This window comes from Odontomachus brunneus, unplaced genomic scaffold, assembly GCF_010583005.1.
Source record: "Odontomachus brunneus isolate Ranch 3 - 2012 unplaced genomic scaffold, Obru_v1 Obru_scaffold_015, whole genome shotgun sequence".
In the NCBI taxonomy this organism is placed as follows: domain Eukaryota; kingdom Metazoa; phylum Arthropoda; class Insecta; order Hymenoptera; family Formicidae; genus Odontomachus; species Odontomachus brunneus.
The window spans coordinates 2,437,171-2,463,214 of NW_022639465.1; the positions used below are offsets into that span (position 1 = coordinate 2,437,171).

The following is a 26,044-nucleotide window of genomic DNA, read 5'->3' on the forward strand; positions in this document are numbered from 1 at the left end:
ATGATTATTTTTCGAAGATAATACTTTAGCACAATGTTAGCACAACTTAGCACAACCTAGCACAATAAAAAAAATTTCGAAAATCAAAAAGTGGGGGGCTACCAAAAAAAACGGTTTTTTCCATTTTTCTCGCTCATTTTTCGTATTAAAAATTTATAATTCGAGCACAATGTAGCACAAACCTAGCACAAATCAGCACAACTGTCAAAATTAATAAATTCGAAAAGTGGGGGGCTAACTTCATACAGGCGGATAATTTTCTGCATAGACGGCACTGATAAGCGCTTAGATGGATCGTACGTGAAAGAACTACGTTGTATCTATCCCCTTCTCCCCCCCCCCTCTCTCTCTCTCTCTCTCTCTCTCTCTCTCTCTCTTCATCAAGCAACATTAACCCATTGAGCGAAGGTGAGCTAGGAAGAAATCAAGCGGCGTGAGCGCGTATCAGCGAATGTAATCTTCGCGTCGGTGCCGTGCGTGTTCGCGCGGCTGACAGTAAATTCAAGATCGCGCCAAGTGGTATTACAGCACACTGTAATAACGCACATTTTTATGTACCCGCGCGCTCCTCGTGCAAATTTAGATAGGTGGTTCTCTCCCGCGTGTTTGTCCGCGTTGAGTAAATTCCGGCCGCGGCGATTTAAGACCCGCTGGGTCAATTGACTCAACCTGTGCGAGCGTTAAAGACACGCTACTACATCCGTGGACGTGACTCAAGATAATCGCGGTTACGTCGGGGCAAATGTAAAAACCGACTGTAAGAGCGCCGCTCCGTCGCAGGAAATCGTGACTAGGCAGAACAATCACGATAACGTCAACATGATGACAAAATGTAACCAGAACAAAATGTCGCGACTCGATCATTTTGGAGTCACCGTGATTTTCCGTCCCGTCTGAGCGCGGGCACTCCGCCGGCGTGAAGACAAATTGCGGAATCGAAAACACAGCGAGTCGCCGCGAACAATTTTAGCGCGACCTTTGACCCGTGTTATCCCCGAAGAATGTTTCCGCGGCGCGTTTCGCACAGAGGGAGCCCGGGGCAATACGCGTGCCTCGCGTCATCGCCGTAGACGTTACATTCGTGTCACGCGCGTAAATATGCACTTCAAAGTTCTGCTTCATGCTGCGAGTGTGCTGCAATTCGCACGCGTCCGTAGCTCTTGTGAATCATCCGCCGTGTCACACATCACGTTGCATAACGAAAGATCACGTGACAACGGCAAGGAAGTCGCATATGATAATGGTTTTCAGGAGACCCCGACGAAGTCGTCCTCAGATTCTCTCTCTCTCCTCCCTCTCCGCCACGGTTTTACAAATGACGCATGTTGCCGTGCAACGCAAACTTGAATCGCAATCGGTCGAAAATAACGTTGGTTCTCGAATTGGCATGACGTCCTACGTCAGACGATATTACGCAGACAGACATGGTCTAAGCCGCTAATGTTATCGGAAAGATCCGCGAATATTCGCGAAAACGACCGACGGATCTTGACGCGCTCCAATTTTAACCGCGTGCGATCATCGTGTGCCAGAATCGATCGCGTATCCTTCGCGAGGCCGCTCGCGCAAACGCCATTTCTACGATCGCTAAAATTTGCCTCATCCACGATAACCCACGACGCCAGGCATGTGGTCGACCCGAATGCCGTAGCTCTAATAAAATGAGATTCACCAGCGTTTACGCGAGGCACGTGGCTCAGCAGAATGAGGCGGGGGAGAGGAGGGAGGGGAGGGGGAGAGAGAGAGAGAGAGTCACGACAAGGCTCCCGCCCCGTCGACCTTCGCTGTCGTTCGCGAACGTAACTATCGAATGTCTGAAAATGTAAGCAGCCGTTTAGCTAACCGACCGGCCGCAAATGACGTTTCAGAGCTCGCGATTATGCTGCACCATTGTGCGATTATGCGCGTCGAATAAGTAGTCTCGATCTCACGTGTTAATCCGCATCACGGATAAACAGGAAACCGCTTGTTCCATATGGACTCCCCAGTTGCGCGTATCGGAAAACGGCACAGCGTGTCGATCCGTATAGACAACACAACAATCATCTTTATCTCGAGAGACTATACTCTCGTGACTGTAGCTGTCGCCGGCGACGATCGACCTGATATTTATTACCCAAAGGATAATGCTCCACATTGCACAAGCAGACAGGAGCCGTTACCATCGGATTTACGCGATTCTCTCTCTCTCTCTCTCTCTCTCTCTCTCTCTCTCTCTCTCTCTCTCTCTCTACTCTGCCAAACCATAACTCATTTCGAATTTATTAACCTAAAAATATCTAGATCATTTTCTGACTATCGTTAACCTGAGCAGTAGTATTGGGCGTTAATCGATAAGAAGGTTCTTCGACTAAGGTTCATATTAATAGCCGTTATTTTAAACCTATCTTACGTGAGATATTCAAATCTGAATTTAGTGTTAGGTGAATTTTTTATTTGAATTATAGTATAATGCACGCGTGGCATTATATTCGCAATTGTGACTCAGCTGAACACTCACATTTAACTCTAAATTAAAATCTGAGTATCTCACCTGAGACGAGTTTCAAATAACAACTATTGATACGAATTTAAAATAATCAGTAAATCGGTTATCAATATTCATCAATATTCATCGTCACACATAAAATCACAAATAATCTTATCGAGTTTGATCGATAAAAGGAAAGGTTTAAAGTTTCATTCCTAATTAATTGCATTAGTTGATAAAATTATTTGAGATTCAATACATGACGATTAATTGATTTTGATTGTTGATTTGCCGATTATTTTAGTAAAAAAAACATTTTTTAAAACAATATCCAACACTGCTTGACAGTTTATGTTGCGGATAAAATTTGAAACGGTTTGTCGATTCGAAAGTTTGATCGGCGAATGTTTACCAACAAACGTTCATCGTGTTGCGATCATATTTTTATATGAAAAAAATTATACGATTTATTCAACAGAGTGAATTTACAAGGACCAATGTTGCGGTTGTGGGTTCGTAAAAGAAAAATGTAAAAATATAATGTTGCGGTTGTGGGTACGTAAAAGAAAAATGTAAAAATATAACAGAGATATTCGCCACACGGGGATATATGTGTGTGCGTGTGCGTGTGTGAGCACCCTGTTAGGAAAAAAAATATATTCTCTCTCGAGAAATAGAAGGATCACTTACGACATAAAGTCGATACGAAAGCAGATGCGGATTCGCAGGGGCAAATTACGACGGCGTGTTCTCAGTGACAAAAATACAGGGCACGGTCGGGTCGATGCAATTTTTTTCCACTCATACGATTATCTCGTTTCACCACTTACGATAGAAATGATAGCCCGGAACGCTATTAATCCTTTCACTGCTAGTGACAAGTATACTTTCCACTTGTCTTTTTTTCATTTTTATTTTGTGAAATTTGTAATTTCGTAAAATTAATTATGATTTTGGGATTTTCATATATATCAACTTTATTTTTCATATATTTTATATTGTAGCTTTTCATTTTCTAGTATTATTTTAATCTTCAAAAACATGTTTTTGATAAATATGGATTCAACGTTTATATATTTAATTAATTATTTATATATATATTTTTTATATATTTAATTTACCAATAAATGCTAACCATATTAAATTTTTAAAATCAGACTTTAAATTCGTAATCAGTGCCCCAAAAAACGCACAAATGCAAATCATAAAAATCAGTTAGAAAAAAAGAATTATGACAGTGAAAGGATGAGTTGAGATAATCGCCAGAGAAAAGGCTACACGCGGACGTTTTTCTCCTCTCTTTTTGCTTCCTTCAATCGCATGTTACCACGGCGCTTTCACGAGCACTGATAAACTTATCGTAATCGACCACACAAATTGGGCCAATCGATCGACATAATATCAATACGATACAACGTTACGTTAACCACCGTATCACATTAAACCGCATTATTTATTACATAAATAATGCGATATTTATGAATAAAAAATTGTAGATAATATATTTTCATCAAGTATTCAAATGCAGAATGCGTCGTGTAATTGGATGATCGCACTCGGATCATCGTACTTTATGACAGGGACAAAAGTTACACGAACGCTGGCCTTGCTCTATCACGTCAATACGAATAATCAATTGTTACCATTAACGGCAATTAGCACCGCGTATACATACATAATAACGACGAGGCGTGCACAGCACGGTGCCAGCGGCCATACGACATTCAAATAGCGGCCGGGAGGCGCTAATTCGAAAACAAAAATGGCCCTCTGTATTAACACGATCACGTGACCGCTGCGAGACACCGCCGGCCATCAGAACGGACCGATCGAAAGAAAACATCGTTGTACTCACCCTGGAGATGCGCAGGGGTTGATGTGAGTCGCATCCGCCGTGCATCCGGAAGCCCCATGGGGAGCCGCCGAGGAGAGTGACTTCTCTGGCGCTCATCCCGCCTCGACACTCCGCTCGTGCTCCGACACACACGTATCCGTTTTTCCCGCGTCGTCCGCGAGTCTATCGCGAGTCTCGAGCTCGCATCGTCGACACGAGAGGGGAGGAAGGGGGGAGGGAGTGAAGCACAGCCCAATCACTCACGAAAACAACGACGTGGGATACCACAAATCTGACGGCGGACGATGGTCAAGGGTTGTCGTCGAGGCACGCGAACGCTACGACCACCGCTGAATGAGCCTACGGTGGTGCGTGACGCGGCGCGATTATGCCCACTGACGCAAAAAACACGAAAACGACGCGCGCGAGACTTCCGTCCCCGTTCGTAGCTCGCGGTACACTGACAGCGTGTCACCCTTCTCCGGCTATTACTACGACCCCACGCGCAACGTAATCAGCGTACTTCACGTCGCTCGCAAGGGCGCATGCTCCCTCTGTGTCTCTTCCTCTGTCTGTCTCTCTCTCTTTCTCTCTCTCCCTCTTTGTTCTCTCTCCCACAGGGCTGTTACTGTGAGATTTCTCTTTATCTCGAGCAAATGAAAAATCTGTTCTTTTTAGCTTTATTCTCCCCGCATGCGTGCGTGTGTATATGTTAAGATTTAAGGGTAGGAGGGAACAGAGGAAGCTACAGAGAGTAAAGCTAGAAAGAGTGACTTTGAATATCTATCGAATACCGCCAAGAGAGAGAGAGAGAGAGAAAGAAAGAGAGAGAGAGAGAGAGAGAGAGAGTTTAATGTTTGTGGCATATTTTTTATTGGGAAAAGCTATTGACGGGGAAATTGTATCGCGAAATTGTATTTTCGACATTCCCGTTCTGCGAGGGTCTAGATTTCGACATCGGTTATTCCTCGAGTCATATATTCCATCCGTCGCGCGCTCACCTGTGCAGTTATCCTGCTGCACGCTTTATCGTTGTCCTCCCGCACCACGGAGCGTATTCCCGGAACATTTTCACGCGCGATCAACGCTGACGACCGCTCGTTTCTCACAGCATTTGTCGTGTAGAACGAAGGAGGAATCTGCCGCGCACTATTGCGTTCTTCGACGATCTCGTAACGACTCACGTCTCCGCGCAGTGATACCATTCTTCTATCACTGATTCGCCCTAAAAATGAAATATTTCGATCAAACGCAATGTCGTGAATTACTATTGTGATATACTAGTGATTAAACTAGTAATTATTTTATCAAGGTAGAGTGAATTCAAAATTTTAAATTTGAAAATTTAAACATGGCCAGAAAGTAACTATACGTAGGTACTAGTGTTTTATGTAACTTTATCGTAAAATAAATTTTATATTTTCTTCGGAAATGTGCTAAAAATAAATATATATAAAACGAAGAAATTACTAGTTCTCTCTGCTTAGACAGAATTATAATGAACGGCGTCAAGAGCGGAGGAGTCAGAGATACACTTCGCGCAGAAAGAAAGAAAGAGAACTTTGCAATCACGTGATCATAGCGAACGGACGATTCAGGTTATGTTCACCACACACGGTTTTACTGCGCGATTGAGACACAATGTCGACTGATAATACTGCTGTTACAGGCAAAAGTTCCAACTACAGGAATGACAGGAATCGCAGCAATTTTACATCACAGCCGAGAGGTAATCTATAATTTATAATTTGTCACAATGGATACAATTGCAGTTGCTGAAATGTGATTATTGTTGTTAAGGTGATCGCCAGAATTATTCTCGCAGAGGAGGCTACAAACGCAGATTTGAGTCATCTTCGCGAGAAGATTGGAAGAAAAACAGGTTGGACGTTGGCAATAGACTCAAAGAATCTGACATAGGTATTACAGAATATATCGGCAAGCACATGGGCTTTTCCGCAATAATCAAAGAAAGATACACTGACTTTCATGTCAACGAAATTGATCTCAATGGGCAAGTAGCCAAGCTAACTCATCAAGACATTCCATGTGAACCAGAAGATGATGAAGATATTGAGGATCTGAAGAAGTTGATACCATCAGCGATATGGGATCAATTGCAAACTTTGAAGCAGGATAATTCCTCTTCAGATATAACAGAAATTGATGTAACAAATCTAGACAAATTTGAACGCAAAGCTATTCATACAGTTGCAAAGAAACTGAATGCTATCAGTCAAACAGTAGATAAAGATGACAAAAAAATTATCACAATTGTGCTAAATAACCAAGACGATAAGATTGGTATGTTGTAAACTTCACTATATGGTTTTTTTTTTACATATATACAAGGAATGTTCCTCACACTATGATTCTTAATATCTCTCCTTACAGCTAAAAAAATGTGCAGAGACAACAGGATAGATTGGAAGAGACGTGGTGGCAATTATTGCCATTTCTTATTACACAAAGTAAACATGGATACGATGGACGCTTTGAATCAATTGGCTGCAAGTCTGCGAATTCGACCTGATAATTTCAGTTATGCAGGCACGAAAGATCGTCGAGCATGGACGACTCAGTGGGTGAGTCTGAAGAAGGTAGATCCCCATGACATACTGAGGACTGGTAGAACTATACATGGTATATATGTGGGAAACTTCAAGTACGCCAAAGACAGTCTGAAATTAGGTATGCTGCACGGCAATCAATTCAGAATAGCATTGAGAAATGTGCACGGCTCGGACGAAGAGATAGAGCGAGCGATGACGTCACTACGCGATAATGGCTTCATTAATTACTATGGTTTGCAAAGATTCGGTACAGTAGCTACTATACCCACGCATGAAATCGGAAAGCGTTTACTGCAAGGTGATTATTACAGTTTCTCTTTATATGAATATCATTCCAGCGAATTATTACCGTCAATCAATATTCTTTCCAATTAGGTAAATGGCACGAGGCAATAGAATTGATTTTGAAACCGCGGGAAAGAGAGCAAGATAAAGAACTGGCAGAGGCTAGACGGATTTACGCAGAAACTAAAGACGCGCATGCCGCTTACACAAAGATCAAAAGAGTCGATAAAATCGAAGCTAGGCTTCTGAAAGGTCTGCAAGTATCGGGTGACAAGAATCCCGTAGGCGCGCTCGACTCTGTTCCTCGGAACATTCGACTGATGTACATCCATTCGTATCAAAGCTTCGTTTGGAATCACATCGTATCGAGAAGAGTAAAGCAATTCGGTACAAATGTAATCGTGGGTGATTTGGTTTATGACAAACAAAATTGCAAAGAGGATACTACTAACGAGATAACGGATTATCTTCCGAATGATACTAATGATGTTAAAAACGAAAGTGATGTTGTCTTTAGCGAAAAGAAAGATACCGATTCAACTGCAGAGAAAGAAACCAAAGAAAAATCGACTAAAGCGACTGAGGATTTAACGGAGGAACACGAAAGCACATACGAACTTCCCATGGTAAAAATTCTTACAGAAGAAGATTTACCAAACTACACTCTATCCGACGTTGTCATACCTCAAGCTGGATGGAAAGTTACGTACCCGTCTTATGCTAAGCCTTGGTATGATGAATTCTTAGCCAAAGATGGATTAACAACCGATCTCAGACAGAAAAATAAGTATGTGCTTTTGTCTACACATAATTTGGTATACAATGTATCATTACTGTCATCTGTTATTTTTTTATTAGGAAATATAGTTTAGGTGGTTCCTATAGAAAAATATTAGGAATACCAACAAATCTCTCGTGGCAGATTATGCGTTATAACGAGAAGCATGATGATCTTATGTTATCGGATATTGATGAAATGAGGAAACGTATGCCTCCACAGGATAAATCAGGTAAATCGAATATCCCCCGCGTTTGTTTCTTAAATACTCATTCACTCTATCTGCTTTCTTCAGATGGAAAGAACAAGGCGTTGATCATCGAAATGTGTTTGAAATCTAGCAATTATGCTACAATGGCACTGCGTGAAATCTTAAAGAACGATACCTCAGCAGAAACACAAGCTGCACTGTCTGCTTCTCATTGTACAGAAACTACACAAACTGATACAACTACTACAGAAAAGATAACAGATAAATCTGGCAGTACAGACTTGACAAAATATGAGAAAGACAATACAGAAGAGAACCATGACACAAAATCTCATGAAGACTCGATTAATGCAAAAAATGATTAAACAATGAAAGAAACAGAAGATTTTGTGAAGTTGACACAAAACTCAACATAAAATATTAATTTTGTAAACGCAATAAATCATAACTATATAAAATGTGCAAGTGTTTCTCTTTATAAAAATAGGAATATTCTAGTAATTGGTAAATGTATGTATTTATGAATCTGAGTAATCTGCACGTTTAATTTATTAGAAAATAGTCACTGATGTGTATTCACAGACAAGCGGCCATCAAACCCGCCACATTGTCGAAATCAATTTTTTCCGTAATATTCTTAGTCTTGATCTTTTCGTCTTGATTCGCGACAAAGATGATCACTTTGCTCTCTTCCTTCCAGCCATATTTCTTCACCCAATGTTTCAACGTTGCATCTGCAATGCAAAATAGTTTAATAAATTTTAATGCTATAAAAAGCTGTAAAAAAATATGCAGACTATATCATACCATCTACACCACCAAGCAGTTGTAACAAGAGTCCCTTGTCTATTGTTTGAAACGTGATTCTAACTACATGACACACAAACTTTCTTATCGAATCTTGGAAACCTACAATTCTATCGCAAAGTTCTGACATAGATAATACTCTGTCCCAAAAATGTTGGAATTCACATCGTTCTAAAATATCTCCCAAATACATAATCTGACTGATTGGACTCTCCGACATCTGCAAAGATTATTATAATAAATATACATGCATTAAATGAAAAGGAACAATCGTTTTATAACTTTGAAGAAGCTTACAAGTTTCTCACTGAGCAGGCATTTGCACAACACAAAGTCGGTATGTGGGAGATTGGTTAGAGCTTTCAACAATATCTGGCATGTTATATCCATGTTAAATCGATGAGGATTTAACTGGTAGAGCTTCAGAACAGCTAGATTTGCTTCTAAATCATAGGCGTTCTCTCTCGATTGTATCTCCACGTACTTTTCTAAGGTTGTGAGATTATCTGGATTGTACCTGGAAACATTTAGATAATATATAATAAAAAATTAATTATAGGTAAAAGTATAAATTATATCTGCAGATCTAAGTTCTTATCGACTATTACTGCCTATGTAAATAATAGACTTCTACGAATATAATGCATAATGAAGACAATACCTTTCAATGCCTTTAAGCATACCAGCCACGGTTTGACGCATTGCCTCAGCCATTTCTGCTAACAAAGAATTTTAATTGTTCTTGTAATCAAAAAGTTCTTCTTCAGTATTTTGGCTAACAAGTTCTTTTTATCCAATTGGCAGTAACTAAAAGATGTTCGACAACCCTAAATTCAAACACGAGGAAACGTCAATAGGCAATATAAATAGGTTAGAAAACGTGAAGGAAACTTCAGTGCGTTCCGAAATTCACTGCCAGTACTGAAATTCTATAGTTCATTGGTCTGTTCTTTTCAGCTGCACTGCTGAACTGGTGCATTTCTATGTACATATGTATCAAGATGTGTAAAGCGTCTTCTACAATGGCAGTAGGAGTAGTAGTAAGAAATAAGCAGTAAACAAATTGACCAATTCCATTCTCATGTTTCAAAAATAATCGATTGTGATTAGTCTGTTTACTTACTGCTTATTTCTTACTACTACTCCTACTGCCATTGTAGAAGACGCTTTAAGCAATTGGAAAGCACTCAGCTTAAGTAATTTTGGGTTGTCATGAGTCACATAATAGTAGTAGATAGTGATGTCTGTAACTTATTTCTGCTCTATGGAAGTGACTAGGAGAGGTATTATCGGAACACCCATAGATGGAGGATTTTAACCTTTGCGATGAAAGGGGGAGCGTCCCGATTGACCACGGTACGATTGGACACAACCAACCGATGAAAAGAATTATCTAGTGAATTACTAGGTCGAACCAATCATTACAATCTGTGTCCAATCGTATCGTGGTCAATCGGATCCCACTCGATGAAAGGTCCTTATGGATAGGACTATGTATTTCGTAGTAGAGAATGCCGGATTGTTACGCGAAATATTGTAAAAGCCGGAGAACCGAGAAGCGGAAAAATAAAATACAACTAGAATGGGAACGTAAAAATGGTACAAGACTATCATTTCACAGGTATGTTTTAATATAACAGACAGCTGCAATAAAAAATAATACAGTATATATTTTATTTTATTAATAGTTAACGTTAATTATAGGATACCTAAAGATTCAAAAAAACGTAAAAAGTGGCTCGATACGATGGAGTTGAGTAATAGGGATATACCAGAAATTGCATACATCTGCTCCTTACATTTTAAAGAAAGTGATTTGGACAGGACATCGCTTTCTTCTATCAGAATCAGGCCTGGAGCTGTCCCATTTGTATATACAGACAAAATTAAGCAATATCAGGTATTTAATATTTGTATAGACAAAATTAAGCAATATCAAATATTTAATATTTGGTAAAAGTATGTATTTTTATAGGGATATTTAAATGTAAATAATGATGAGCCACCTGTAAAACAGGAAAAACTGATTAAAACAGATTTGCTAGGAGAAATAGAGAATTCCATGGAAATTGAAGAAATATGTGAACACAAAGAAAAATGTAGATAGATTAATTGGGATATGTAAAACAAGTGCTTATATGGGAAAATATGTTTACAATAACTTGAGTAATAATCTTATTGTTATATCCTCAGGTTTACTAAAAGTAGAGAATCCCATAGAAATTCAAGAAATATGCGAAAATGCAGAAAACAGTAAGTTAATTGAAATAAATAACACCTGGATAACACAGACAGTGCAGAGAGAATTTATTTCTATGTCAGCAAATATGAGCTTATATTCATCTGCAAAAATAAATCTCAAAATCGTTTTTTATGAAAAGAATTCTGTTTGCAGATAGATATGAACTCATTTACTGACATAGAAATTAATTCTTTTTGAACTGTCTGTGCTATCAGGGTAAAACAATCCAGGTAGCAAGATGAAATCTAAATATAGATAAAGACGTCTCAGTCCCATATTCATAGTCAGGCCATAAGGCCTGATATAAATTTAAAGGCCTAAATATAAATTTAAAGCCTTCTTCAGTTTATCTTCAGATATTCTGTAAGCAATAAAATGATCTGTAGAGCATCTGAAGATGAATTAAAGGATGCCTATATATAAGGCCTGACTATGAATATGGACATTAATGACGTATTATTGACGTCTTAATGACATAGTAAAATGTCTGGGACATGCTTATATGGAAAAATATATTTACATCGACGTGAGTAATACTTTTATTATGTTTATTTAATAAGCAACAATTCCGTTTAGTTTCATCTAAACAGAATCATCTGTTTCATCTGTTTATCTACTTCGCAATTTATACAGTTTCCCAACAAGGATTTAGTACACCACCTAGATCTATTAATCAAGAAACAGTTGTTTCGCCATACCTATCAGAAAATACACCACGGAAACAAATGTTAAGAAATGCGCTAATGCATATGAAGAAAGAATTCCGAAAGAAACTTCAAATTGTTCAACAAAAGCAACAGCGAACCATGAAGTATGTTGCGAAAATGAAAGATATATTGACATCTCTAAGAAACAAAAATCTTCTGAATGCAGAACAATTGGATGTCTTAAAAGATTTAGGTAAATTTAATACACAATTACTGAAACGTCAAATATGTAAAATTATTAAAACTTCGACGTCTAAAAAATATACGGCAGAATTAAGGTCGTTTGCCTTAACTTTACATTTCTATTCGCCACGAGCATACGCATTTGTTCGGAAAAAATTTGATATATGTTTGCCCCATCCAAAAACAACCAGCAAATGGTACAAGTCAGTTAACGGCGAACCAGGTTTTAATCAAGAAGCACTACAGTCACAATTAAGAAACATGTTAAGCTAGTCAATTACCCTCTTTATGGTGCTCTTATTTTCGATGAAATGGCCATAAGACAATACATAGAATATGATGGCACAAAGTACAGTAGATACATTGACTTGGTGCCTGATATTAATAGCAACAATAGTGAAAGATGCTAGTGTTTCTCATAAATTGTATTAATGGATCCTGGAAAATTCCCATTGAATATTTCTTAATTTCTAGTCTTAATGCAGGACAAAAGTCCAATATGGTTCGTCAAGCATTAATAACATTGCATGAGCATAGTATAAATATAATATCTGTAACTTTCGATGGAGCTTTAGGTTGCGTTCCGTTTCACGCATTATGCGCGCATTGCCTACAATATACGTAACATGAACTATAGATAAATGCGCGCATATGCGTGAAACGGAACGCAGCCTTAGTGAATTTTATTGTGTGCAATACTAGGATGCAATTTTAATCCCATGTTTTTTCAGACTTACTTTTCTCATCCAACAACAAAGGAACAAAGAAATGGACAACAAAGTAACTGTATTCCTTGACTCGTGCCACTGTATCAAATTACTACATAATTACTTTGGAAGCCATAAAATGCTGATTAATGACAACAATGATATGATCCGATGGGAATATTTCACAAAACTCCATAATATTCAAGTTAACGAATGTTTGCACTTGAGTAATAAAAAAAATCATGAACAAAATACATTAGAAAACCATATATTTCATAAGAACAATCGCTGCATAATATATTAAAATTCGGTTATACTTCATAGGTCGTAATCCGTTTCATAATAATGTTACAAGTGTAAGATAGGCGTTTAACAAAATAATTCTGTTTAAAGGACAGTAAACTATATTAAAAATATGAACAGAGATTTATAATATAATAAACATAATGTTAACGTAGAACGAAAGAAAAGATAACGACCGTGGTACTGATTACGACTGCCGACTCTCAATGGACCAATCACAGTGAGGCGCCGATCGGTGTCTTATTGTGATTAGTCCATTGAGAGTCGGCAGTCGGCTCGGCCTGTGCAGTCGGTAGTCTGATACGGGCTTTAGGATGAAATTACATGCAGAGTGAAAGAGCTACGAAATGGAGAGTACGTCATAGAAGCAACCAATCAGCAAAGAGCGATATAGCGCTGATTGATTGCTTCTATGACGCACTCTCTATTCCACAGCTCTTTTACTCTACATGTAATTTCACCCTTAAGGCCTGTTCTTTGTAGCGCACTGCTGAATTAGTGCAATAAGTTAGAGTGAGAAAACGGGTGAGATCCGATTGACCACGGTACGATTGGACACAGATAGTAATGATTGATTCAACCTGGTAATTCACTAGATAATTCTTTGCATCAGTTGGTTGTGTCCAATCGTACCGTGGTCAATCGGGATGCTCCCTGAGAAAACGTATATTTGTCTCACTTTAATATATTGCACCAGATCAGCAGTGCAGCTACAAAGAACAGGTCTTTAATCTGTTCTTTTTAGCTTCACTGCTAAACTGGAGTCGATTGTGTATCTCGAAACGGAGTGAAAATTACAAAAGTGAGCAAATTCACTAGGCATTGTCCAATGAAGTTACAAATATGCTAGTAAGTATTTGCTCACTTTTGTCATTTTCACTTCGTTTTAAGATACACAATCGACACCCAGTTCATCAGTGCAGCTGAAAAGAGTGAACCAATTGTAGAATTCAAATAATAGAGAAGAAAAACAGTATTTGCAACACGATAATAGAGAAAAAACAATTTTACAAAATAAAACTTGTAAAGTATGGCTAAGCATCATCCAGATTTAATTTTCTGTCGTAAACAGCCGGGAGTAGGTAGGTCGAAGTTGTCTAACCTCTATCTGCCAGTATGATTAATATAGTTTGTATTTTAGCTATTGGTCGGTTGTGCGAGAAATGCGACGGCAAATGTGTCATTTGCGATTCCTACGTGAGACCCTGTACATTGGTTAGGATATGCGACGAGTGCAATTATGGTTCTTATCAGGGACGTTGTGTGATATGTGGTGGTCCTGGTGTATCTGATGCATATTATTGTAAAGAATGTACAATACAAGAGAAAGATGTAAGTTGTTTATTAATTTGTGTAAAACTAAAAATTCTTTCAGTAAATTAAATATCTTAATCTATTTTTTTTAGAGAGATGGCTGTCCTAAAATAGTCAATTTAGGAAGCTCTAAGACAGATCTCTTCTACGAGAGGAAGAAATATGGATTCAAAAGAAGATAATCTTACCATGTTGAAATACTATTTTTTGTAAAATTCTTGCTAAACACATTGAGCATCAGGTAATTTATTACTTTTATAAGAATACAATCACAGCGCAATAACAACTTCGTTGTTATATAAATAACTATACTATGGTGTATTGCTAGATATTATTTCAACAACTGTAAAAACAAATCCTACTTGCATACAGTTCATTATATAATTAAATTGCAACAGGTGAATGTTTCACTTCTAAATATTATTATTGTAAGCATAGTTTGTTAGGACAAGTAGTCAAATGCTATATATATATATATATAATACAATAAACAAGAATCAGTGAATAGTACGATACAACAAAAAAATTCAATATTGTCATTCTTATTAAAAATTGGATAAAATTGGACAATAAATATATAGTTGGTATAAAATCTATCCAATATAAAACCGCGTTATCGTGCAACCGTATAAAAATATATATATATATATATATATATATAAAAACTTCTCTCATGAAAGAAGTCTATCAAGCTTATGTTAAAATTAACAGTGGTTCCTCTGATGGAGGTAACTCGTTAGTTTCCTGCGTTTCGACAAATTCTCGTTTTATAATATTTCCTTTCGCGTCTACCTCATCAATAGATATTAAAATATTAGATATAACAGGCATAGTTCCATCAACATCAATCGCTACCATTTCTTCTTGTAAGTTCTGTTCAGTTTCCATCTCGTTCGCGTTATCCTCCATGACCTAGGCAAGAATTATGTAAAGAAATGTTAGATATGATATTAACTTAATTCACTTTATTTAACTTAATTCACTTCTAATCTCTCGCCGTAGCTATCTTGATTTATGATGTCGAAAACGAGAAAATACACGTTAAAAATTCCTTTGAAATACATTCAAATGAAATTATATGTTTACAAAATGATGATAATTGCAAGCTTAAGCAGACTTGTAAAATAGTTCGAACACTCTTTTTGTTTTAACAATCAATAAATAGTCGTAAAATTAACATAAATCATGAGAAAATATAAGTTGAAAAGGAAATTTGCATGTCACTAATTTTATGATTGTTTTTGTCTGAACAAAAGGAAAGTGTTCATTCAGACTATTTCAAAAGTCTGCTTGATCGATCGTGTCATTTTTTACATATTTTTATTTCTTTCTATTTTGCAACAATTTTTAACTTCCTCGCTTCTGATGTCGTCAATCGAGTTCCGCGAGGAACCAAAAGTCTTAATACTCACCTTCACTTCCATCAATGGCGTAACGTGGTTCAGTTCTATTTTGTATTTCTTATCCGGCAATATTGCTTCCTCTACGGGCGACACGTTCTCTTCGTCCACGGCTTCGTACCTGACCATCTGTATTCGGTAACATCCGTCTTCGTCCTGTTTATAGTGGAAACGCTTGTGGCCACTGGGCAGTTGCAACTGATGGGCCTCTGTGAGGTGTCTTGTTAATCTGGCACTCGTCCGATATCTGATCGGACATTCGTGACAACAATACCATCGCATCATCATACTATGTGCTCGTTCCAAGTGTCTGAAATAATTAAAACAATCATGATAGATGGTCGCAGCTTTATCGTTGTCTCAGTAAAAACTTTTTACAAGTACCTGTCCAAAGTGTAGGCCCCTTTGCACGTGAAATGACATCCTTCGAATTGGCAGAAGAAATTTGGACCGTTGGTATGAACACTCATGTGATAATCGAGATCCTGCTGCGATTTCGCGGCGTGAGAGCACAATTGGCACGGAAACGTCCTGGTCGATATGTGCCGATACCTGACGTGCTTCGCCAAGCTGGCCGGCGATTCGCAGCTCATGTCACAGAGAGTACACTTGTAGTTGAACACATGAAATCTCATATGATCCCGCAGAATTCTCTCGGTTGCGTAGAACTTCTTGCAGTGCGAACATCGGAATCCTTGTACTGTAAATCATTTATGCGTCTTGTTATCGCGCGTAATTCGTCATGTTGCCATCAGTACTAGTCAAACAAAAATGTAAGAAACTTGAAATGCGTGATTTATTCTTTTACCTTCTATGGGAATTTGCCGTTGGCAGTGTATGTGAAATTTTGTCTTAGAGGCAAACGTAGCACCGCAGTCTGGACATGCGACTATCTTCTCCTTGGTGTGGCATCTCATGTGATCCCGCAGTTTATATAAACTCGGATATTTGCCGCTGCATCCGGTCCATTTGCATTCGACTCCGTTCTGAACTCGATTGCCCCGCGGGTAACTCTCCGTATGTATAGTAACGTGATACAAGTACATCTGGTAATTCGTGAAAATCTTCAGGCATTCTTCCCATCTGCACATATGCGCAGGTGGAGTTTCCACGATGTTCTTCCAGTCTAGGTCTCTATGGCATTTCTATAGGAAACAATACAATCATTATTCTCTAGTGTTTGTTCTCATTAATGTAACTGTATCTTGAGGCTCCTGGTCCCATTGCTGTAAAATGGCTTGATGACATCAAAAATGAAAAAATGTATACTAAAAACTCTTGCCATTTTCAAATAAAAAAACACATTTGTATGAAGGAATACTTTAGATCACTTGAATATATTTGTAAAATGTCCTGAAAACTATGCTTTTCCTTTATATAGTCAATAAATATAGCAACAATAAATAATAACTTTAAAATTAATGTGACATGCAATCTTCTTTAACTTATGTTTTCTATTGCTTGGTTAAGTTAGTACTAATTACACTAACTTGCATTAGTTCTCTTTTCTTCTTATATCTGTTTCTATAAGTGCACACTAGTTTGGTGATAAAAGAAAAAAATATATCTACCTTTCTTCATGATTTTACCATGTTAATGTTAAAGCTTTTTCATGAAAGTATCTTTATGAATATCTTTTGATTCAATAGAATCAATAGATACAACAGAATCAATAGATTTGACTCAATAGAAAGTATCTTTATCAGTATCTTTTGATTTGAAAATGGCACGCAAGAATTTGCATTTTCTCACCTATGGTGTTATCAATCTATCCCACAACAGTGGAATCAGGAGCCTCAAACAAAATATTGGTTACTTACGGGTAGCTTGATTCTGTTGCGAACATTGGAACCAATAGATTTTAACTTAGTGTGATAAGCATGGTAATTCACATGCCGTATTATCTCCTCCCATATATCAGTGTCATATGGGCAGTCTTTCCATTGACACACGTAGACTTCATTGTCATCCTTTATGCTCACTTGTATACTAGGTATATGACTTGAAACATGTCTCAGAAACACTTCTATATGTTTGCTATAAAAGCTGCATTCCTTCCATTCACATGTCAGATTCAGAATCTCGTCCTTTAATTGTGTGCCCACTCTGCGTCTCTTGGCATCGCACACTGAGACTGAGTCAAACTCAGAGTCTGTGTTGTAATAATCGTCGTAGTCAAGTTCAACTGACTTTCGCTTGGCAGTGATGTCCTCGGTGTACGGATAATCCTGCAATTTCACCCACTTAATGCACCTGTCGTTTACCATTTTGTTCGGTTTGAAGTCCATTAACTCTGCCATATCGTGCACGTGGAGTCGTCGTGATAAATAACGCGGCACACCTCATGTGGTTCGCCTGTGAAAAATCATCCGCGCATTAGTGACCTCGAAAGCAACATTTGTCAACAATTTCTAACGTATTCGTGAACATTTAAATATGCCGCCAAGTAGTGACGCACAATGGAGATCGTGTTGATCGACAGTCGACGACACAATGAATCCCGCAGATCACGAGAACAGATAGAAACGTTTATCCACAACATTCAGCATCATCCTTTTCGATGTCACTTCCGATGTGAAGCGCGATACAGTGTTTTTTGTTCTAGCGATCTTACTGTGAAGACGACACGCCTCTATCGTTGTTCCATCGTTGCCTAATCGCTCGCGTCTCTCTTTTTCTCTCGTCGACATTCGTGTTGATATCTATTTTTACAGATAATTGTAGAACCGTTTGACCCCTTACCAAGACCCGTATCTCGAACGATGTTTATCTACGAGTGTCTCAGCCGAAGATCCTTCTTGACGCGAACGATCGCGCGGGCTCTGCACGAGGCACCTCACATCGCCATCAGCCGTTGCACGATCAGCTGTTTCGCGAACGAGCGAAGGGATACGACCATTTGCGCCTTGTCATCTGGTTATTTATTTATATATTTATTTATATATCGCTTATCTGGAAACGTGAAAGGCGTCTGAAACACACGGCAATGCACTGATCACTTCGCCTGCATTTTACTTAGCTACCAATAAATGCGCTTTGCCGCGCGTTTCCCCACCACGTTTGACTTGGATCAGGTAGAAATAGAAGGGTCTGTTTTTTGTTGCTGAACTAATGTACACTTTCGGAATTTAAAAAGAGACATACAGGTAAACAGGTATACAGGTAAAAGCGATACAGATAAAAAAGATAAAAGAGAATTGGTTCGGCAATCAGTTTGGAACTAGAAAACAGACCCTATATGTTGCGGAATGACTCGATTGATTTATTATACCTTTGGCCAAGTGAACCTAGATAGCACAGAGAATTCAAAAAGAATTCAAAAAGAATTCAGTCGTATGTCACCAATTATTAGTTAATTTTCAAATATAAAAAGAATTCTTCAGAGTTCAGTTCAGTGAAAAGAATTCTTTTTGTATCTAAAAATGAACTCAGAATTGGTAACCTACGACTGAATTCTTTTAGAATTCTCTGTGCTATCTAGGAAAGTATTGTTTTGATTTTACGATAAATCATTAATATTTTAAATAATCTTTGCGAATAATTTATCAAATAAACCTTGCGAATAACCGCAAGGTTAGCATTACGTAGTGAATTGAATTAATTTTTCAATCTTATTCATAGTCGACACATAGATTTCAAATGGCACTGCGTTGATCTGCAAATTCTTTCTGTAGTATTCGCATGTTTTTATCAAATTTAAATTTCATTGCTTCTTTTCTGATGAAAGTCTTTTGTCATAACACACGAGAATGTCTCGTGTGTATATCGAATCTTATAACACAGAAGCGAATGCATAACTTTTAAAGGACACGGAAAATGCGGCGTGGCGGTGGTGAGAGTATCAGGAAGTCGGTCTCTAGATGCCCTGAAGAAGATGACGAACATATCGAACCTGGAGCCGAGGAAAGCTTTTTTACGAAAGATACACGACCCTGAGACAAAGGAAGTGATCGACCATGGACTTTGCCTGTGGTTTCCTGGTAATTTCGTGTACACAATTATATTCGTAGGAAACTGAAGTGCTTATACAGCATAAGATATCCAAGATATCCCAAAGATATCCAGGGGATTGCTAAATGTCCACATAAATCCCCAAGATATCCTTACAAGATCTTGTTGCTATTAGGTATTGTGGACCCTCTTTTGTCAACAAAAGTGACTTCTAAAAGTGTCTTATATACGCAGAATATTTTACAGTAAAAATTATCGTAGAATTTTGTAGCTAAGAAATATCTTGACATTTTGTAGCACTTCACTTTATCCTTTCATTTTGTTCATATGTACTATTTATATATTTTAAAAATATATGTATATTATAATATATTTTAATATATTTTATTATGATATAATATATTATAATATATTTTAATTAATTATTATAATATATTTTAAAAATTGAAATTTGATATTAAAAAATCTGCTATGTTCCTAACGAAACTTGTTCCTTAGCAAGATAAACCTAATTCACAATCTATTTCTGGACTACTAAAAATATAGTAAAACTTAAAAGGATTTTATGAAAAAGGAAAGACTATAATGTTCTCTCTGTGTAAGTTTCCCGATTGCTTATAAGACACTTTTACCGATGAAAGAGAGTTGAAAACAAGGGTCTAATCATTCATAACTAATCAAAGTCCACACTTAACGAGGTATGAGCATACCTAACGAGAACGCAACTTTCAGGACCTCACTCGTACACCGGCGAAGACTCCGTAGAGTTTCACGTGCACGGCGGCTCGGCGATCCTTAGCCGCTTGATGCAGGCTCTTTCGACGCTGCAGGTGTATCCAGCGCAGCCAGGTGAGTTCACCAGGCGCGCCTTCTACAATAACAAGCTGGATCTTACCGAAGTGGAGGGTATAGCCGATCTGATAGAAGCGGAGACGGAGTGTCAAAGGAAACAAGCCTTGCTGCAGGCAGACGGTTTGCTTCGCAAACTGTACAGCAGCTGGAGGAAGGTGCTGTCGGAGTGCGTGGCGAGCCTCGAGGCGTACATCGACTTTGGCGAGGACGACAACATCGAGAGCGACGTAGTGGAGACCGCGCACGGCGCGCTGAGGAAGCTGATGAAGAACATAGAGGAGCACCTGGCTGACGGTAGGAAGGGCGAGATCCTGCGCAACGGAGTGAGGACCGTCATCGTTGGCGAGCCCAATGTCGGCAAGAGCAGTCTGCTGAATCACCTGGTGCAACGGAACGCCGCTATCGTTACCCCGATCGCCGGCACCACGAGGGACGTCATCGAGCTGAGCGCGAACATCTCCGGTTACCCAGTGCTGATAGCGGACACTGCCGGCATCACAGATAACACAGAAGACATCGTTGAAGTTGAGGGCGTCCGTCGGGCGAGAAAGCACGTGGTGAACGCAGACTTCGTCGTCGTTGTCGTGGACGCGTCCAGGTTCGCGGCAAGCGACGCGACGTACGGCGACTATATACGCGAGTATCTGTCGTCGTTGGGAATACACGAGCTGCTGACGAAGATGGGAAAACGGCGCTTTATCGTGATTATGAACAAGACAGACTTGCTGAGAGAAGAGGACAAAGAGCGGTTGAGCGACGTCGAAGCGGTCTTGATATCCTGCAAGATAGAAGACGGCTTTCAGGGTTTGCTACGATCGCTGACTGATCGTTTTAGGGATATGTATGTATTTACGATCACAATACATTGTTGTAAAATTAACGAAGGAAGCTCACGACACACGATCCATCAATGTTTCTTCTTTTCTTTCATGAATATGTCGCGAGATTTCTTCGAAACTTTGTAGTTGTATTTTTCATTACGATACTCAACTGATGCTTTCGTTATGATTCGCTCAGATGTGGCAATCCGTCCACGGAGAGTCCGACTATCAGTCAGGCGAGACACAGGAATCACTTGACACAGTGTCTAAAGCACCTGCAGAATTACTTCGAACTGTGCGCGACCAAGCAATATGACGTGGCTATCGCGGCGGAGGAGATCCACAAGGCGATGAGAGAACTCGGGAGGATAACAGGACACGTGAGCACCGATGAGATACTGGACATTATATTTAAAAACTTTTGTATCGGTAAATAAAGAGCCGTCGTCTCTTGTACACAAGATGCCGTTTTAAACTTCTTTACAGACTGTTCCGAGACGCCGGATGTGACTCAGATATCAGTTAAGTGTAGTACATCTTTACAGATGGTTATGGATCTTTACTATTGTAGGGAGATTTTAGTACTATTATATGATATTATTTATATATCTCGCAGTACATCTTTGAATTCGGACCCTTCGCGCAAAAAGTTTCACAAAATGTTGCGTCTCTTGTTCCATCGAGAGGCCGGGCTTTTTATAAAAGAGCTGAATTTATAAAGATTCTCCAACGCACACACCACATACGCGCACGTACACGCATGTACGTATGACACGATGAGCAGGGAAGATCGTGACACTATTCGAAGTATGATACATTGTGTCTCTGTGTGGTTGTTTCTTCGCAGTTATTGTGAAGTGAGATTTAGAGGGACTTAACTCCTTGACCTACACGCTATCTCCCGATTGCTCGGGCCATAGTCTCGGCCAAGCTCGTCTTGTTTACGTTTGGTCCGAACGAAGTACCACGAGTCAGACTCGTGCTTATTGTTTATGGACCAAATTCCTTACCACAAGTCTCACTCGTGGTTGTAGGCCAAAGGATTAAAACGTAAAAGCGGAGTTATTTGCACATATAAAGATATACACGTGAACAAATTCATCCCTTGCGCGCGCAGCGCGTAGAGCAAAATGAAATACAAAAGGAGCCTTCATAAGCATCGTACGTTTATTAACAATGTTACACGCACAATCATACATAGAACAACCTTTTGCCTGATTATAAGATATCGATACCCCATGCCTTACAGATAGGGCTTCGTAATAAGTCGTTATCTGTATGCCATGCCCGTGTCATGTTACTTAACTCGTTGCATCAATAACTCCGCTCGCTCGCGCAATAAACGACAATATATAGCTTGGCAGGCTAACGAAAAGAAAAAAAAAACAAACAAACCGATCCAGAAGAAAGGAGGAAAAAAGTAAAAATATATAAGTCGCATACGAAAAAAATTCGCTCGCGTGAGCTATGCTCGATGCTTTGTTTTTACCTCGGACGAATTCTTATATATATCTTACAGAGCTGCCGCAAAATTCAGAACTTGATGTACGATCAATGTAATCGTATAGAATTCCCTTACTACAAAAAGCCAACTAAAATAGAAATAAATAAAGATTCGAATTAACACTTAGCTCTTAACTGGTATCGTTAATTACGAAGACCGTTATACTCTGATAACATTGTCTACTCTTCGCGTGTGTTCGTGAAACAACAATTTCTCGTTCCTCACACGATAAAGTAGCAATGATGTAAATTTTGAAAAATACACGTATCTTCTTTTTCTAATTTCTTCTACGGCTTCTCTCCCTTCGTACCAGTTAAGAATTAATTTAATCTCACACGACAGATCCACACGATCTTCGCGTTGCACATAAAATCCATGGGTCGCAAACAAACTTTTTATCAAACGTGTCGCGCGAATGCAAGATCGATCAAACAATTAGATACAATAATAATGATCAAATAAACTCAACACGTGCAGAAATTAAAATGGACAAACGAGATTTATCATCCGTTGATGTCCGTATTCTATTATATAAATTCGATTGTTTTTCATCTGCTTTTCGCGGAGTATGCTGCTTGTTCGTATAATTCCATAAAACATGAGATCTATCCGAGAACATACACGCCACATGTCTAAGACACATTATTACGTTCTAGTCGCGAAACGTACTCGCGACTTATCTTCAAGATCGTCTTCACTTTCTATCTATACGTAACACTCGATTTTTCTCCACTACTGCTTCCTTTTTGTTTCTTTATAAGTCTTAAAAAACACCACACTATCGCGATTCATTCGATGGGAGCGGAAAATTCGCGCTACATCTTTTCGTTTTCGCTCAGGTAAAGCTAAGAACGACCTCGCGCAGAAGAAACGAAAATATATTTTTTAATCCTTAAGCGCTTCAGATTCCGTCTCTTCGATGTCGCGCGACGAAAAATCGTAGCAGGTCTTGAGGATTAATGCGAACTTGGTGAACCGTGATCGTGTACATCCGTTATGATAAAAAAAAAGAACCTCGAAATGATCATGCGAACAACCGTAGTTGAATCGCGCGAGCCAAAAGGAGTTATCAATAAGAGTTATTAATTAAATGTACATAAATATACATTATCTCGCAATAATTTTAGATAGAAGTAGCCGATGCACACACAATTTATCGTTGAACATGTACTCTTTGTTTGCTTTTTTTCCTCACAAAAGTTTACAATCGTGTTGGGTAACCTTCAAATTTCACCTCAGGCAAAAAATCAGAACGAAGTATCAGTTAACGCGAGATTAGATAAACTCGCCATAATAAAACCGTATTGCTTTAAATTCTATATATCGACCATTCTATCCATAACAAAGTGGCACTATTTGCACTGAAATCGCAAATCGAAATACACGCCTGTTGAGTCGACGCAAACCACGGATAAACGCGAACGGCCCAAGAGGTCCCACGCATCGCACATCGATCGTGGAGGATATGAACGAGAAAAGGGAGGCGAAGAGAAGTCTGTCGAGGATCGAGTCGAAAACTTGTCGGTCCCTTTTCTCGTCCCGCTGGCTCGTCCTGAAAACCTATCCTCGTGCCCTCACAGGAGACGTTCACTCGTCTATCTATCGCCAGTACGTCCCTAACGCCTTTGTATTTAATAGCGGAGGATATGAGAAAAGAAAAGCGAAAGCAAAAGATCTGTCGTGGATCGTATCGAAGATCCGTCGGTTCCTTTTCTCATCCCTAATAATTGGTCCACGAAGACCGCCTTCCCAGTCCTCCATGCCCGAGGTGGCACCAAGAAGTCCGCTTCGTCTGTTTTCGTTCTTTCTCTTTTTCTTTGCGTCTGTTCTTTTCCCTCTTATGTTCCTTTCTATCAACTCTGGTTAACTCAACTCGCCGATTATTTTAGCGGTATTGATCAATCTCATTTGTCGACTCTGACTAACGAGAAATGCGATTGGTCAATTCTGTTGGAGTAATCAACCGGTTGAGTTAACCAAAGTTGATAGAAACGAATATTAGACTTTCTTTTCCTTTTATTCTAGACAATCTCCCTTTCCTCTTCTTTTTTTTAGTTTTTTTTTCTTTTCATTTTTTTATTATTTATTTTGATCGTATCGAACACATTACGATACTTCTTATTTCTCTCTATAACTAACTGACCAGCTCTTGGCTTCCACCCGCGAAGTATCGCCGTGCTTGAGGCTCGTCGACGGTACTTCGGTGAAATGCAATTCGAGTTTTTGGGAATTAACTCCGAGAGACTCGTTCTCCCGATCGTTAAAGGCGCTAAACACGACGCTGCGATCATTCTGTGCGTCACCCAACGAATTTTCATTAAATCAGTTTCGAGGAATCAGGGTATTATTGGATCTACACACATATAGGGCGTTCGACGCGAATCATGTATCCGCTCGTGTGCAGGCAGGACTTATTCAACTGCGTGGAAAAGTCCTGTATTACTTTGCAAACAACCGTGTGATTTTTTAAATGTCCATTGTAGAAAATTTGGGCAAACGAGTGCGCGGATGATGCAGTGGGACGAACTCTTCAGATTCATCCAAAATAGAGTCAACTAAAATGTTTGGATCAATTGAGACAATTTCTTGGCAACGACAGGCGGTATGTACTGCCGGACAGTGAATAAAAGCATGTATCTCAGCCATTTTAAATGAGACTTCATTTTGAGCAAGCCTAAAACACGATGATGGTATCCATATAGATGACAACTGTATGAGTTTTGTATTTGCAGAATTAATATATATAGTTTATGAAAACTATATACAATTCTCAACTATACACAATCATCAGGTTTTTCTCTCAGTGCACCGCGTCGCGCGCAATCGTTTGTCAATTTTCAATAATCAGTATCTCAAAAATTCACGCAGTTGCTTGCAAAACGATAGAGGACGTTTTCATGGCGTTTAACGAGTTCTACCTGCCTACGAGGGGACATGCGAATCGTATCAGACATCCTGTACATATACATACATGTATGTAATAAATTGCTTCATAACGGCAGGCGAAATTGGAGACCTTCGGTACGGAATTTTACGAGATCTATAAAAAAAAAAAAAAAAAAAAAAAAAAAAAAAAAAAAAAAAAAAAAAAAAAAAAAAAAA

The 26,044-nt window shown here is 38.9% G+C and overlaps 7 protein-coding genes across 12 annotated transcripts in view; 4 read left to right on the plus strand and 3 right to left on the minus strand.

Moving 5' to 3' along the window:
• Positions 1 to 4,642, minus strand: part of LOC116841370 — a 122,599-nt gene extending 117,957 nt beyond the window's left edge. The window contains exon 1 of the mRNA XM_032809198.1: positions 4,326 to 4,642. Coding sequence (XP_032665089.1) covers positions 4,326 to 4,421 — 96 coding nt within the window. The 5' untranslated portion in view covers positions 4,422 to 4,642. The remainder of the gene's footprint in view (positions 1 to 4,325) is intronic.
• A 1,212-nt stretch (positions 4,643 to 5,854) lies between these two features.
• Positions 5,855 to 8,611, plus strand: LOC116841365 (pseudouridylate synthase 7 homolog). The gene is made up of 6 exons (XM_032809188.1): positions 5,855 to 6,033; positions 6,105 to 6,608; positions 6,699 to 7,175; positions 7,253 to 7,949; positions 8,021 to 8,172; positions 8,236 to 8,611. Exons 1-6 carry the CDS (start codon positions 5,946 to 5,948, stop codon positions 8,514 to 8,516), a joined length of 2,199 nt encoding a protein of 732 aa, XP_032665079.1. The 5' UTR covers positions 5,855 to 5,945; the 3' UTR covers positions 8,517 to 8,611.
• On the minus strand, positions 8,605 to 9,877 carry LOC116841368 (eukaryotic translation initiation factor 3 subunit K). The gene is made up of 4 exons (XM_032809194.1): positions 9,620 to 9,877; positions 9,256 to 9,475; positions 8,959 to 9,178; positions 8,605 to 8,885 (listed from the first exon to the last, which is right to left on the minus strand). The coding sequence occupies exons 1-4, from the start codon at positions 9,670 to 9,672 to the stop codon at positions 8,728 to 8,730; spliced, it is 651 nt and encodes a 216-aa protein (XP_032665085.1). The 5' UTR covers positions 9,673 to 9,877; the 3' UTR covers positions 8,605 to 8,727.
• A 522-nt stretch (positions 9,878 to 10,399) lies between these two features.
• Positions 10,400 to 13,017, plus strand: LOC116841367 (THAP domain-containing protein 2-like). 4 transcript variants are annotated; one of them, XM_032809190.1, is made up of 6 exons: positions 10,400 to 10,579; positions 10,663 to 10,858; positions 10,934 to 11,057; positions 11,152 to 11,211; positions 11,834 to 12,100; positions 12,822 to 13,009. In XM_032809190.1, the coding sequence occupies exons 1-6, from the start codon at positions 10,470 to 10,472 to the stop codon at positions 12,872 to 12,874; spliced, it is 810 nt and encodes a 269-aa protein (XP_032665081.1). In that variant the 5' UTR covers positions 10,400 to 10,469; the 3' UTR covers positions 12,875 to 13,009. The 4 variants fall into 4 exon arrangements, with proteins under 4 accessions (XP_032665081.1, XP_032665082.1, XP_032665083.1 ...); XM_032809191.1 differs by having other exon boundaries at positions 10,402 to 10,579; positions 10,647 to 10,858; positions 12,822 to 13,017; XM_032809192.1 differs by lacking the exon at positions 12,822 to 13,009 and having other exon boundaries at positions 10,403 to 10,579; positions 11,354 to 11,985.
• Positions 13,018 to 13,968: 951 nt separating this feature from the next.
• Positions 13,969 to 15,508, plus strand: LOC116841467 (PHD finger-like domain-containing protein 5A). Its single transcript, XM_032809439.1, has 3 exons — positions 13,969 to 14,182; positions 14,242 to 14,432; positions 14,507 to 15,508. Exons 1-3 carry the CDS (start codon positions 14,131 to 14,133, stop codon positions 14,594 to 14,596), a joined length of 333 nt encoding a protein of 110 aa, XP_032665330.1. The 5' UTR covers positions 13,969 to 14,130; the 3' UTR covers positions 14,597 to 15,508.
• LOC116841465 (histone H4 transcription factor-like) lies at positions 14,645 to 21,075 on the minus strand. Of its 3 annotated transcripts, none has more exons than XM_032809437.1 (6): positions 20,998 to 21,075; positions 17,635 to 18,169; positions 16,623 to 16,959; positions 16,199 to 16,514; positions 15,827 to 16,124; positions 14,645 to 15,326 (listed from the first exon to the last, which is right to left on the minus strand). In XM_032809437.1, exons 2-6 carry the CDS (start codon positions 18,112 to 18,114, stop codon positions 15,108 to 15,110), a joined length of 1,650 nt encoding a protein of 549 aa, XP_032665328.1. In that variant the 5' UTR covers positions 18,115 to 18,169; positions 20,998 to 21,075; the 3' UTR covers positions 14,645 to 15,107. The 3 variants fall into 3 exon arrangements, with proteins under 3 accessions (XP_032665328.1, XP_032665325.1, XP_032665326.1); XM_032809434.1 differs by lacking the exon at positions 20,998 to 21,075 and adding an exon at positions 18,557 to 18,708; XM_032809435.1 differs by lacking the exon at positions 20,998 to 21,075 and adding an exon at positions 18,273 to 18,529.
• On the plus strand, positions 18,540 to 22,813 carry LOC116841466 (tRNA modification GTPase GTPBP3, mitochondrial). The gene is made up of 4 exons (XM_032809438.1): positions 18,540 to 18,730; positions 19,621 to 19,794; positions 20,498 to 21,458; positions 21,635 to 22,813. The coding sequence occupies exons 1-4, from the start codon at positions 18,577 to 18,579 to the stop codon at positions 21,873 to 21,875; spliced, it is 1,530 nt and encodes a 509-aa protein (XP_032665329.1). The 5' UTR covers positions 18,540 to 18,576; the 3' UTR covers positions 21,876 to 22,813.
• Positions 22,814 to 26,044: the final 3,231 nt, after the last annotated feature.